The sequence below is a fragment of the Cynocephalus volans genome, chromosome 4, assembly GCF_027409185.1.
Source record: "Cynocephalus volans isolate mCynVol1 chromosome 4, mCynVol1.pri, whole genome shotgun sequence".
Taxonomy (NCBI): Eukaryota; Metazoa; Chordata; class Mammalia; order Dermoptera; family Cynocephalidae; genus Cynocephalus; species Cynocephalus volans.
This window is the reverse complement of record NC_084463.1, coordinates 152,174,123-152,188,425: the sequence shown is the minus strand read 5'-3', so window position 1 is coordinate 152,188,425 and position 14,303 is coordinate 152,174,123. Positions and strand designations below refer to the sequence as shown.

General features: G+C 37.7%; 1 protein-coding gene across 1 annotated transcript; it reads right to left on the bottom strand.

The window, feature by feature from the left end:
* Window positions 1-1,290: 1,290 nt before the first annotated feature.
* LOC134376600 (olfactory receptor 5AK2-like) lies at window positions 1,291-2,220 on the bottom strand. The gene has a single exon (XM_063095089.1). It carries the CDS (start codon window positions 2,218-2,220, stop codon window positions 1,291-1,293), a length of 930 nt encoding a protein of 309 aa, XP_062951159.1.
* Between the last annotated feature and the right edge of the window lie 12,083 nt (window positions 2,221-14,303).

The window sequence follows — 14,303 nt, the reverse complement described above, 5'->3', positions numbered from 1 at the left end:
ACCGTAAAACTTAGAGATGTCTTCCTCCCAGAGGTGGTCCAGGGTGTTAAATAAAGACTTGTCTTTCCCTCTCTGGAGAAGATTTGCTTAAATTTCAGAGTAGAAATCAGGTTTCTCTCAACAGAGGTGAGGATGAGGAGGTCATCAGCAATGCTATGTAAAACAGAGTTTCCTAATTTTGGAATTCCTCTCCTGTAGTGCACCCTGCTGTGTGGTCTGGTACCATCTGATTTCTCATGGTAGGGTTTGGGCTAAGATTGGCTCCTTATCCCACTGTTCCTGCTTGAGCCCATGGGTTTGGACCTTCTAGAAACACTGGAAAAGGTTGTGAACTTTATCCTGTTAATTCTCCCACTAACTCTTCCCTGTGGTTTAACTGACTGACGAGATTGGGAGATGAAATGGGACAAGTGATCTCAGCCTGTTGGTTCACATTGCTTGATAGGTGTGTGCTTTCTATAAATATATTCTATATCTATATCTAATCTATATCTATCTATATATGGATTGAAGTGGGAAGTCCTGCATCGGTCCCACTCTTGGAGACTGAGGGGCATAAGGCATCAATTCTGGGTAAGTAAATCTTCTCTGTAGAACCAGATTGATTCTTTAGTCTTCCTAAGATGCACACCTGAAATGGAGTATAGGTTGAGATTCAAGTTGTATCTACCAATGACAAAACTGATATGCTCCACTCATCCTGGGTCCTGTGTCAATTTCCCAATTTATCAGAAAGACTGTAGGAATAGGAGGGTCCCTAATGTCCCAATGTCTATGAATATTCACTCAATTTTTCCTTTTTCCTTCTCTTTTTTGCACATATTATTAAAAAAAAGTCTCAAATTTTACTTTACAATAACAAATACATTAGTTATAGAGAGATAGCAAGAATAACAGTACCTCTAAGAGAAGACCAAAAACATTTTTCCTGTGGTGAGTATTACCTATTTAATGGGAGTCCTTATACAATATTGATTATGCACTTCTCTTTGATTTACTTTTCTTTTCTTTTTTGATGGCAGGTATTTCAAAAGAGGCTCATCAAAATGTACTTTAAAAGCAATGTCAAAGACATCGTTTTAGTTGCTTTTTCTTTAAGAAACACATGAATTAGTAGCTTATTCATTTAATCATTTCAGATATTTTTCTATACCTTTCTAATGCTATTGATATATGTAAATAATGCCTGTGTGTCTCACAAGCATTTGTCACAACTTCTGAGATTGAAAAATAAGATAGCACTGTTGGTTTGCTTGTTGAACCATGTTGAGACAGAAATCGAGGTTCAAATTAGGAGCACTTCTTTCCTAATCTTTTTAGGGCTTGGTTCACATCTTGGTTTCTCAAGATGTAGATCAAGGGGTTTAGCATGGGGATAATAATGCCATAAAACACAGAAGCCACTTTTTCTTGTTCTTGAGACTCATTGCTACGGTGGTGTAGATACATGTAAGAAAGAGTCCCGTAGAAAATTGTAACTGCTGCCAGGTGGGAGGCACATGTGGAGAAGGCTTTTTTTCTCCCTGCAGCAGAAGATATCTTCAGGATGGCAGCCAGGATATATGTGTAGGAAAAGATGACGACCATCATCGTGAACGTCAAGTTAAACCCCACAAACACTGTTAGTAGCATGATGTTGAAGCCAATATTGGAGCATGATAGTGCAAGGATGGGAGGTTCATCACAGAAAAAGTGATTAATTGCATTAGATTTGCAAAAGTTCAAAGAGAAAGTAAAACTTGTGTTTACAGAGGCATTTAAGAAACCCATGATATATGAACCAAGTAACAGCTTAATGCACAATCTCCGGGACATTACGACTGGATAGCGGAGTGGGTTACAGATGGCCACATAACGGTCCACTGCCATAGCAGCCAGGATGTAGCAGTCACTTGTGGCAAAAGTACCATAGACTAATAATTGCACCACACATCCTCTGAATGGGATGGATTGCTTTGTCCCTATGAAATTTTGCAACGTCTTGGGAGTGATAGCAGAGGTATAACAGAGATCAACAAATGCCAAGTGTTGTAGGAAAAAGTACATAGGGGTGTGAAGGGAAGAATCAATCTTGATGAGTAGGATCATCCCAGTATTACCTACTAGGGTGACCACATAGATCCCTAGAAACACTGTGAAGAGGATATGCCAAGACTTGTGCTGACCAGCAAATCCCAGGAGAATGAATTCAGTCACTTGTGTGCCATTGTTTAGTTCCATGGCTAGCATAGGTTAAATATCAGCTGAAAAGTCACAAAGAAAAGCAGAAGAAGTTAAGGCCATTGTGATTTTACAACTAATTCTGAATTTAGAAATGTTATTATATTTGGTTTTACAGTGGGGTCAGAGTACATTTTGTGTGACATAATTTACTTCGGTTTTAAAGGCTGAAACTTGACACCCAACTTAGATAATTTTATCTATGGTTTGGAGAAATTGACATGGAGAAGTATCTATGCTCCCAGGGTACAAACTGATTGGTTTGTCATAAATATATCTATTAAGAAATATATAAAACATGCTTTTATCTAATTATACTTTCTTTTATACCCCAAATTACCTGAATTTTATATCTGAAATTTATGTCCAAATTTTATATCTGAAAATTTTGACTTTTTCTTAGGCTTCTATATAATCTTGTTCCAACTTATCTCCATATTTTTATTTTACCCTTCTCCCCTCCTTACTAACTCTGTTCTGGCCATCACAGCTCATGGCCATGAAGAGTTCTCTATGGAGTGTATCTATGTCAAATGATCATATTGTTTAAAAAATTTTCAATTGTTGTCACCCATTATTTTTGTAAAAATTAATAAAAAGTTCTCAGCCTTGTCAAAATTCTAGAATAGTTTTAAATGCTAAATTTCACTTTCTGTACTTATCTCATTATGGACTGGTAACACAGAGTCCAAGGTCTAATGCTGGTTCAAAGACCACACTTTGAGTAGCTCTGCTCTATGGTGTCCATCCTTTATAATTTACCTTCTTGCTGTCCTAGTGATGGATCACAGATTGCCTACAACTTGTCTCCTATACAAATAACTCAGTGTGAACATTTCTCTGGGGCATATTCCAAGGGACTAAATTCTTAAATCTGAGGGTATGCACATGTTTAACTTGACCAAGTATTCCCAGACCACTTCCCATAATGGATATAGCACTGTACAATCCTACTAATTGTGCACGGGGATTGTTATATCCTCACGTCTTTGTGAACACTGGTATCTTATTAATTTTTTTGAGGGGGGCCGGGAAATGGGTATAAAGTGATATCTAATTTTTATTTTTTCCCCTCTAAATGCAAATGAATTTGATCATTGTCTAACATTCTTTTTAGAATTTTGAAATTCTGCTTTTCTGTAAATTACCTGTTCATAGTTTTTTGTAAATATTTGTATTGAGTTGATTTATAAATGCTTTTTTAATCCTAGATTTGAGTCCTTTGCCAGTTGTTGACTTGACTAAGATTTTCAAACATTTTGTCATATATTACCTTTGTCATATATTAACTATGCTATTCTTTATAGTCTAGAAATCATTAAACTTAAAATTGTAATTGATCATTTTTTTGCCTTACAGTTTGTTCCTTTGAAAAAAATTGAATGAAGTCCATTTTTTTCTCTAGTTCATTTCCTCAGTAGACACAAATGAAATAATAAAACTTATTGTCCTTGTTATAGGGGTTGCTGGTACATGATGTTTGCTGAATCATGACACATTATATACCATAGATATAATTTGATAAATGTTTTTTGTGGTTTTTCAATATTTACTTTTTTAAAAGAAAGCTGATTAAGAAGATAAAGATTGATAGTAGTTTGTGTATCTGTGTCTACCAAATACTTAAATACGTTTAAACCATTAGATGATTTGATTTTCTATTTTAAAATTTGCTTACAAAAACACTAGAATCATTTGGAAATATCTACCAAACATTTATGTAGTAACTAATGCTAATATTATATAAATGTTCCCCAAAAATCTCAAAAGAAAGCATTTCCCAACTATTTCATGAGGCTATTATAACCTTGACACCAAAATAAGAAAAATACGAGAAAAGAAAATTAGAACCCCATTCACTTGTGACTATAGATGCAAACATCTTCAAAAATACATATTCACTAACCAAATCCAGCCATGCATTAAACAAATAATTGCAGGGGTCATAAGAGGCTCCAGTAAATAGGTATTCTCTCCTTTTCCCAGGTTTTTAACCAACTGAGAAATAAAAGAAAGTGTATATATGAAGACTGTAATATCACTTCTAGACACCTGGGGGAAGACTTTAGGTTTTATTAGGGAATAAAACCTACTTGCTGCCTATGAACACCATAAGCAGACAGGCTTACCCATCCAATCTGGTGACTGTGACTGGTCATGACTGGTGCTTTGTAGGAGAATTTCTCTGGAGTGCAGGGGAACATGGGCTTCAGCAGGTTGGCTGCTCCCAAGAGGATTAGGAAAGAGCAGAGTGTGCCAGGTCGTTCTTTCCAAATATGCCAATCAGGTATGTTTCTCCACCTTTCTAGGAACAGAGTGCATGAAACGAAAAGGAGTCCTCAATTACATAAATTGAAGTCCCTTTGCAAGAAGGAAACACCAAAAACAGAGAAAAAGCATTTTCTATCAGCAATCAAGACCAAGTTGCATTTATCCCAGGGATGAAAGTACTTTTCGACATTGGAAAGTTTATTTATGTAATTTGCCTTATTAACATATTAAAGGAGAAAAGCCATATGATCTTCTTGATAGATACCAAAAAATTATTTGTTAAAACTCAATAAACTTTCAAGATAGACTATTAACAAAATGGAAATAGAGTGGGACTGTTAACTTGGTAAGAGTTATCTACCATACTGCTGTACGAAGCATCATAGTTACTAGTAAATCATGAAAAGCAGTGCCTATATATCAAGGAGTAAGACAAGGATGCCTGTTATGACTGAATCTCTTCAACATTTTTCTGAAGTCCTAGCCAATGCAAAAAAGAAAAAAAAAAAAAAAAGAGAAAGACACAATGATTATAAAGGAAGGGGTACAACCATTATTATTTTTGGATGACATGTTTGTCTCCATAGAAAATCATAAACTAAGGTAAATTCTTAGAGTTTAGAAAGACTTGATTCTAGGTTAATATATAAAAGTCAATTATGTTTCTGTTCACCAGAAGCAGAAAATATTTATTTTAAAAATTTGTCTACTATAACAATAAATATAAAATATCTAAATGTAAACCTAACAGAGAATGTTTAGGACCCTGTTGAGGAAATAAATCTTTGTTTGAAGGCTTGAAGAAGACCTAGAGCAAAATAACCAGTTAGGAAAGAGGAAGTGTAGGGCAAAATGGAAGTCTAAAGCATATTGTCAAATGTCTGAGTAAGTCGTAATAATGGTTTCTGAAGGGTGAATTTATGAAAGAATTTTGTATGTGTGATTAAGTTGGCTATAATTAGCTAAGTCTTTCTAAAGATTGAACTTGGATATTAAAAAGACATTGATACAAACTAAATTTCCCCTGTCTTAGAAGTTTTTCTTGAAGCATTGATCTGCTCTTAGTAAAATTACAAGAAGTTTTGATTTTCTCAAAAGACATCTGCAATCAGATTAATGGAAAAGACTCCAACAAGTACTCTTTTTTATTTTATTTTTCTAGCCAGTGATAATATTTTATTATTATTATATTTATAATATTCATTATTATTACTACTATTATTATTTATCTGGGTAATAATGCTCTATTGTTTCAGGAAATTCAATAGAACTGAACTCTGCTCCCACATTAAGTCTCTGAGTTTGTTATTTATCTGTAGCATGGAGACAGATCTGCCTTAAATCAGGGGTGAGAAAACTCTTGTTATGAGGACACTCCCACCTTAAGGTTTCTACTGTCCCCCATCTGTGCATAGCCTGGCTGGAAAATAAACAGGCTGGAAAGCTAAGAGACTTCTCAGCTAAAGCTTATCTCAGAATAAGATAAGTCTCTGTCCCTCTTTCACTTCACTTTTCTTTTTTTATTGGTTATTAATATTCATGAGATACAAAGCTGATTGTCACCCCTCGTCTCCATGATGTGGGGGCCAGATTCATACTGGTTGTATACCCTTTACCACAAATTGGATTTGTATCCTGTGTCCCTCACCCAGTTATCCCCAACCTCCCTCCCCCTCCCCACTTCTCCCCGACTCCACTTTGTAGCCCATAGAATGTTCTCTCCCTCTGCAAGTCCAATGCACTACTGTGGTCTGTCTGTCCTTCCTTCTTTCTCTCTTAGCTCCCACATATGAGTGAGTACATGTGGTGTTTATCCCTCTGTGCTTTTCTTATTTCAGTCAATATAAGTTTCTCCAGGCTCATCCATATTGTTGCAAATGGGAGTATTTCATGCTTTTTTTTTTATGGCAGAGTAGTATTCCACCGTGTATATATACCACAGTTTCCTAAAGTACTCTTAAACACAGGTTTCAAATAACTTTAAAGTCAATGTACAAAATAAAAGTTTCTCAGAGAATTCTAGTAAGAAATATAATGGGTTTATAAAATTGCTAATTAAGATCAAGCAAAGCAAAAATTAATTATATGAAATTAAGTAACTGATAAAGATAATTTTTTCTTAACTTTCACTGTTGGTTCTTCACTTAAATATTTTGTTCTCCAGATATAAGGAAACTTCCTCTCTTAAGCTGTCTACAACTTATAGCAATTTGGTACAATACACTTTTATGAACAAAGATGAAAACATTTGATTTTTTTCCCTATTTGAGTCCTCCAAAATTTGAAAACTGTTTGTGAGTATCCTTATGATTTTATTGCAATATGGTTATTTGCATAAGTTTAATAAGAACTTGCTCTCTTTTAATAACAATATACAATTGGAAACATTGTTATAAAATAGCATGTCTCTTCTAAGTTCCTGACCCCACTTCATGTTGCCCTAATTTGGCCTAACTGCTGTTTCACCTTTCTCCCCAACATGGGACATGAGGACCTGGTAATAAGCTTTCCAGCACTGAGTGATCAATCTTTCTGGGAATGAACCTTCCCAGAGACAAAAAAAAAGTAAGACCTTTTCTTTTTTCTTTTTTCTTTTTTTTGTCTTTTTGTGACCGGCGCACTGCGCTCAGCCAGTGAGCGCACTGGCCATCCTTATATAGGATCCGAACCCACCGCGGGAGCACTGCTGTGCTCCCAGCACCGCACTCTCCCGAGTGCGCCACGGGGTTGGCCCAATAAGACCTTTTCAATCAGGAAATTGATCACCAATGCTTTCATGAGGAATGTTTTGATCAAAAAGGGGGAAATGATGTCTAAGCTACATAAGCAGTTCTCTTAAAGTATTCACAGACTTGAAGTGGGGGCTCATGACTTGGAAGGGACATCCTGTTCCTAAAAAAAGATTCATGTAAGTTCTTAAAATTGTCGATGTATCAATCAATGTTTAGGTCGTTAACTCTAAGTAAGCCACCTGTCCTCAATCAACTGTTAAGACAGTAGATATAACAAATGCCCTTGGTCCCTCTGCCACTCCAGCCAGGTGCCAAAAGCTATGCCCTCCATCATGTCAAATAGTTCCAATCCAAATTAACCCTTTCATCACCCTGACTCAGCTCAAAGCAACAAGATGAGTCATCTGTCCAGTTCCATACAAATGGAAGGAACTATTGACAGTGGGGCAGTACTAAAGCCACACTGGGACCGAAAACTGCATGGGCTGCAGGCAAATTTTAAAAAAGACATAGTTTTTTTTTTTTTCTTGGCATGCCCTCTTTTCCCATGGTTATATAATGCTTTGAACCTTGGTTATGGGCCAAGATGAAATTATTTACATCAATGTAAAATTGTTTTTCAGCCTTCCTGAAGCTGCAGACTTGCAACAAGGCACATGCTATCCAGCAGGACTCTGAGATAAGGAGAGGAGCAGAAACCAGATGGGAGTCTTGGGGAGACTTTGTTGCCTCAGACCTTGCATGAAGTCCTTGCGGCTCACATCACAGACCAGTTTCATGGATAAGAACTCAATATTGTAAACATTACCTTTCCTCCCATATTAATCTATACATTTAATGTAATTTCAGTCAAATGCCTGAGATGATTTTATGTTCAGCTTGACAAACCTATTCTAAATTTTCTTTTTTATTTATTTATTTATTTATTTATTTATTTTATTTTTTTTAAATTTTATTTTGTCGATATACATTGTAGCTGATTATTGCTCCCCATCACCAAAACCTCCCTCCCTTCTCCCTCCCCCCTCCCCCCCAACAATGTCCTTTCTGTTTGCTTGTTGTATCAACTTCAAATAATTGTGGTTGTTATATCTTCTTCCCCCCCCCCGGTTTGTGTGTGTGTGTGTGTATGTGTGTGTGTGAATTTATATATTAATTTTTAGCTCCCTCCAATAAGTGAGAACATGTGGTATTTCTCTTTCTGTGCCTGACTTGTTTCACTTAATATAATTCTCTCAAGGTCCATCCATGTTGTTGCAAATGGCAGTATTTCATTCGTTTTTATAGCTGAGTAGTATTCCATTGTGTAGATGTACCACATTTTCCGTATCCACTCATCTGATGATGGGCATTTGGGCTGGTTCCAACTCTTGGCTATTGTAAAGAGTGCTGCGATGAACATTGGGGAACAGGTATACCTTCGACTTGATGATTTCCATTCCTCTGGGTATATTCCCAGCAGTGGGATGGCTGGGTCGTATGGTAGATCTATTTGCAATTGTTTAAGGAACCTCCATACCATTTTCCATAGAGGCTGCACCATTTTGCAGTCCCACCAACAATGTATGAGAGTTCCTTTTTCTCCGCAGCCTCGCCAGCATTTATTGTTCAGAGTCTTGGATTTTAGCCATCCTAACTGGGGTTAGATGGTATCTCAATGTGGTTTTGATTTGCATTTCCCGGATGCTGAGTGATGTTGAGCATTTTTTCATATGTCTGTTGGCCATTTGGATATCTTCCTTAGAGAAATGCCTACTTAGCTCTTTTGCCCATTTTTTAATTGGGTTGCTTGTTTTCTTCTTGTAAAGTTGTTTGAGTTCCTTATATATTCTGGATATTAATCCTTTGTCAGATGTATATTTTGCAAATATTTTCTCCCACTCTGTTGGTTGTCTTTTAACTCTTTTCATTGTTTCTTTTGCTGTGCAGAAGCTTTTTAGTTTGATATAATCCCATTTGTTTATTTTTCCTTTGGTTGCCCGTGCTTTTGGGGTCGTATTCATGAAGTCTGTGCCCAGTCCTATTTCCTGAAGTGTTTCTCATATGTTTTCTTTAAGAAGTTTTATTGTCTCAGGGTGTATATTTAAATCCTTAATCCATTTTGAGTTGATTTTAGTATATGGTGAGAGGTATGGATCTAGTTTCATTCTCCTGCATATCGATATCCAGTTATCCCAGCACCACTTGCTGAAGAGGCAGTCCCTTCCCCAGTGAATAGGCTTGGTGCCTTTGTCAAAGATCAGATGGCAGTAAGTGTGTGGCTTGATTTCTGGATTCTCTATTCTATTCCATTGGTCAGTGTGTCTGTTTTTATGCCAGTACCATACTGTTTTGGTTATTATCGCTTTGTAGTATAGCTTAAAGTCAGGTAGTGTTATGCCTCCAGCTTTATTTTTTTTGCTCAGCATTGCTTTGGCTATTCGTGGTCTTTTATTGTTCCATATAAATGTCTGAATAGTTTTTTCCATTTCTGAGAAAAATGTCTTTGGAATTTTGATGGGGATTGCATTGAATTTGTATATCACTTTGGGTAGTATGGACATTTTCAATATGTTGATTCTTCCAATCCAAGAGCATGGGATATCTTTCCATCTTCTTGTATCCTCTCTAATTTCTCTCAGCAGTGGTTTGTAGTTCTCATTATAGAGATTTTTCACCTCCTTGGTTAACTCAATTCCTAAGTATTTTATTTTTTTGGTGGCTATTGTAAATGGGCAGGCTTTCTTGATTTCTCCTTCTGCATGTTCACTATTGGAGAAAAGAAATGCTACTGATTTTTGTGTGTTGATTTTGTATCCTGCTACTGTGCTGAAATCATTTATCAATTCCAAGAGTTTTTTTGTAGAGGTTTTAGGCTGTTCGATATATAGGATCATGTCATCTGCAAACAGGGACAGTTTGACTTCATCTTTTCCAATCTGGATGCCCTTTATTTCCTTCTCTTCTCTGATTGCTCTGGTTAGTACTTCCAACACTATGTTGAATAGGAGTGGTGAGAGTGGGCATCCTTGTCTAGTGCCTGTTCTTAAAGGAAAAGCTTTCAGCTTTTCCCCATTCAGGATGATATTGGCAGTGGGTTTGTCATATATGGCTTTAATTATGTTGAGATACTTTCCCTCTATACCTAACTTATAGAGGGTCTTTGTCATGAATGAGTGCTGAACTTTATCAAATGCTTTTTCAGCATCTATAGAGATGATCATATGGTCCTTGTGTTTGAGTTTATTAATATGGTGTATCACATTTATTGATTTGCGTATGTTGAACCAACCTTGCATCCCTGGGATGAATCCCACTTGATCGTGATGAATAATTTTTCGTATGTGTTGCTGTATTCTGTTTGCTAGTATTTTAGTGAGGATTTTTGCATCTATATTCATCAAGGATATCGGCCTGTAGTTTTCTTTTTTGGTTATATCTTTACCTGGTTTTGGTATCAGGATGATGTTTGCTTCATAGAATGAGTTTGGGAGATTTGCGTCCGTTTCAATCTTTTGGAATAGTTTGTAAAGAATCGGTGTCAATTCCTCTTTGAATGTTTGGTAAAATTCTGCTGTGAATCCATCTGGTCCTGGGCTTTTCTTTGTTGGGAGCCTTCTGATAACAGCTTCAATCTCCTTTATTGTTATTGGTCTGTTCAAATTTTCTACGTCTTCACGGTTCAGTTTTGGGAGCTTGTGTGTGTCCAGAAATTTATCCATTTCCTCCAGATTTTCAAATTTGTTGGCGTATAGTTGTTTATAGTAGTCTCGAATGATTCCTTGTATTTCAGATGAATCAGTTGTAATATCGCCTTTTTCATTTCTAATTTTTGTTATTTGAGTCTTCTCTCTTCTTTTTTTTGTTAGCCATGCTAATGGTTTGTCAATTTTATTTATCTTTTCAAAAAACCAACTTTTTGATTCGTTGATCTTTTGAATTGTTTTTTGGTTTTCAATTTCATTCAGTTCTGCTCTGATCTTAATGATTTCTTTCCGTCTGCTAACTTTAGGATTGGATTGTTCTTGTTTTTCTAGTTCTTTAAGGTGAAGTGTTAGGTTGTTCACTTGCCATCTTTCCATTCTTCTGAAGTGAGCATTTAATGCTATAAATTTTCCCCTCAATACTGCTTTTGCAGTATCCCACAGGTTTTGGTATGATGTATCATTGTTTTCATTAGTTTCAATAAACTTTTTGATTTCCTGCTTGATTTCTTCTTGGACCCATATGTCATTAAGTAGAATGCTGTTTAATTTCCATGTGTTTGTATAGTTTCCAGAGTTTTGTTTGTTATTAATTTCTAGTTTTAATCCATTGTGGTCTGAGAAGATACATGGGATAATTCCAATTTTTTTGAATTTATTGAGACTTGATTTGTGACCTAATATGTGATCTATCCTGGAGAATGATCCATGTGCTGATGAGAAGAATGAATATTCTGAGGTTGTTGGGTGGAATGTTCTGTAGATATCTGCCAATTCCAATTGGTCTAGAGTCTTGTTTAGATCTTGTGTTTCTCTACTGATTCTTTGCCTAGATGATCTGTCTAATATTGACAGTGGAGTGTTCAGGTCCCCTGCTATTATGGTATTAGTGTCTATTTCCTTCTTTAGGTCTAATAGAGTTTGTTTTATAAATCTGGCTGCTCCAACATTGGGTGCGTACATATTTATGATTGTTACGTCTTCTTGATGGATCAGTCCTTTTATCATTAAGTAGTGTCCCTCATTGTCTCTTTTTATGGTTTTTAGTTTAAAGTCTATTTTGTCAGATATAAGAATAGCCACTCCAGCTCGTTTTTCTTTTCTGTTTGCATGGTAAATCTTTTTCCATCCTTTCACTCTTAGTCTGTGTGAATCTTTATGGGTGAGGTGGGTCTCTTGTAGGCAGCATATAGTTGGGTCCTGCTTTTTGATCCAGTCAGCCAGTCTGTGTCTTTTAATTGGGGAATTTAAGCCTTTAACCTTAAGAGTTGTTATTGAAAGGTGTTGATTTATTCCTAGCATTTTCTTGGTTGTTTGGTTGTCTTAGGTGTCTTTTGTTCCTTGCTTTCTGATTTACTGTTTGGTTTCTTTGTTTGTTGGTTCCTTAGGTTGTAGATAGTGTTTTTGTTAGCTTGTTTTCTCTTCATGAATGCCATTTTTATTGTACTAGCGGGTTTAGATTTTTCTTAGGTTTTTATGGCAGTGGTAGTTATTTTTCAGGAACCAAACCCAGTACTCCCTTGAGGATTTCTTGTAAGGGTGGTCTTGTGGTAGTGAACTCCCGCAGTTTTTGTTTGTCTGAGAAATATACTATTTGCCCCTCATTTCGGAAGGATAGCCTTGCAGGGTAGCGTATTCTTGGCTGGCAATCTTTGTCTTTTAGTATTTTGAAAATATCATCCCATTCCTTTCTAGCTTTTAGGGTTTGTGATGAAAAGTCTGATGTTAACCTGATTGGGGCTCCCTTATAGGTGATTTGACGCTTCTCTCTTGCAGCTTTTAAGATTCTCTCTTTGTCTCTGAGTTTTGCCAGTTTGACTATGACATGTCTTGGAGAAGGCCTTTTTGGGTTGAATACGTTTGGAGATCGTTGAGCTTCCTGAATCTGAAGATCTGTGATTTTTCCTATACCTGGGAAGTTTTCTGCCACTATTTTGTTGAATATGTTTTCAATGGAATCTCCATTTTCCTCCCCTTCTGGAATACCCATGACTCGGATATTTGAGCGCTTGAGGTTGTCTGATATCTCTCTCAGATTTTCTTCCATGTCCTTGATTCTTTTTTCTTTCTTTTTGTATGCTTGTGTTATTTCAAACAGCCCATCTTCAAGTTCAGAGGTTCTCTCTTCAACTTCGACAAGCCTGCTGGTTAGACTCTCCGTTGTGTTTTTTATTTCGCTGAATAACTTCTTCAGTTCAGCAAGTTCTGCTACATTTTTTTTCAGGACATTGATTTCCTTGTATATTTCCTCTTTCAGATCCTGTATACTTTTCCTCATTTCATCATGATGTCTAGCTGAGTTTTCTTGTATCTCATTCAGTTTCCTTAGAATTATCACTCGAAATTCCTTGTCAGTTATTTCAAGGGCTTCTTGTTCTATAGGATCTAGAGTATGAGATTTATTAACTTTTGGTGGTGTACTTTCTTGATTTTTTGTATTTCTGGTGTCTTTTTTTTGGTGTTTATTCATTGTGGCAGGGGGTTTCACAGTCCACCGGTTTGAGACTAATGACTAACTAGGATGTTGCTGTGGTTGCCAATTTGGTATGGCTCCCGCCGTGACTGCTCAGTTGGCCTCTAGTGTCTTGTGTGTGTGGTTGCCTCGGGTCTTGGGCTTCTCCGGGGATCCACCTTTCTGGTCAGCTTGTACTCTGCTGGGCTGGTGGATCACGTACCACAGGGTGTGTGATCTCTGTTGAGCTTTCACTTTCTGTACAGGACTTCTCCCTGTTCCGTGTGCTCTGGCCCAGGTTGTTAGATCGTGCAGTGGCGACCCCGCCGGGTGTGTGGTTTCTGTCGAGTCTCCGCCTCCCTGGCCGCACGTCTCCCCCCTCTGTGCACACTGTGCTGGGCTGGGGTGTGTCTTCTGCACCCCTCGTCTATCAGCTGGGCCTTCAAGACCCTGCTCAGCACCGCCTCGCCCAGGAAGTCTACCAGGTTTCTGCTAGGCACAGACGACTCGTCTCTCTGGGTGCCTTTGTAGCACTGTGTGGATCTTTCTCGGGTCAGGTTCACCTTTCTATCCCCCTGGTATAAACCGAGTCTAGTGCCCGCCTGCAGCCTGCTCTCTGGCAGGTTCAAGCGGACCTGGGAACTCTCCTACCACACTATTCCCAACCAGAAATTCGTTAGGCTTTTTTCCAAACTGGTGGTCGCAGAGATGGTATCTGCCTCCCAGTAACAGGAAGTTTACCAGGGCCGGAGTCCAGGGTGTGGTGGAGTGACAGTCGGCCCGCCCGTACTTCCTAGCCCTCCCAAAACTGGTCGGAACGCCCCACACCCCCAGCCCTGCCAGAGAACCGCGGAGGGAGTGGGAGAGGAGGTCGGCCCGCAGGGTCCGGAAAGCCCCGCGCCAGGCCAAGCAAATGGGCTCAGTGATGGCCGAGCAGGGCGGAGC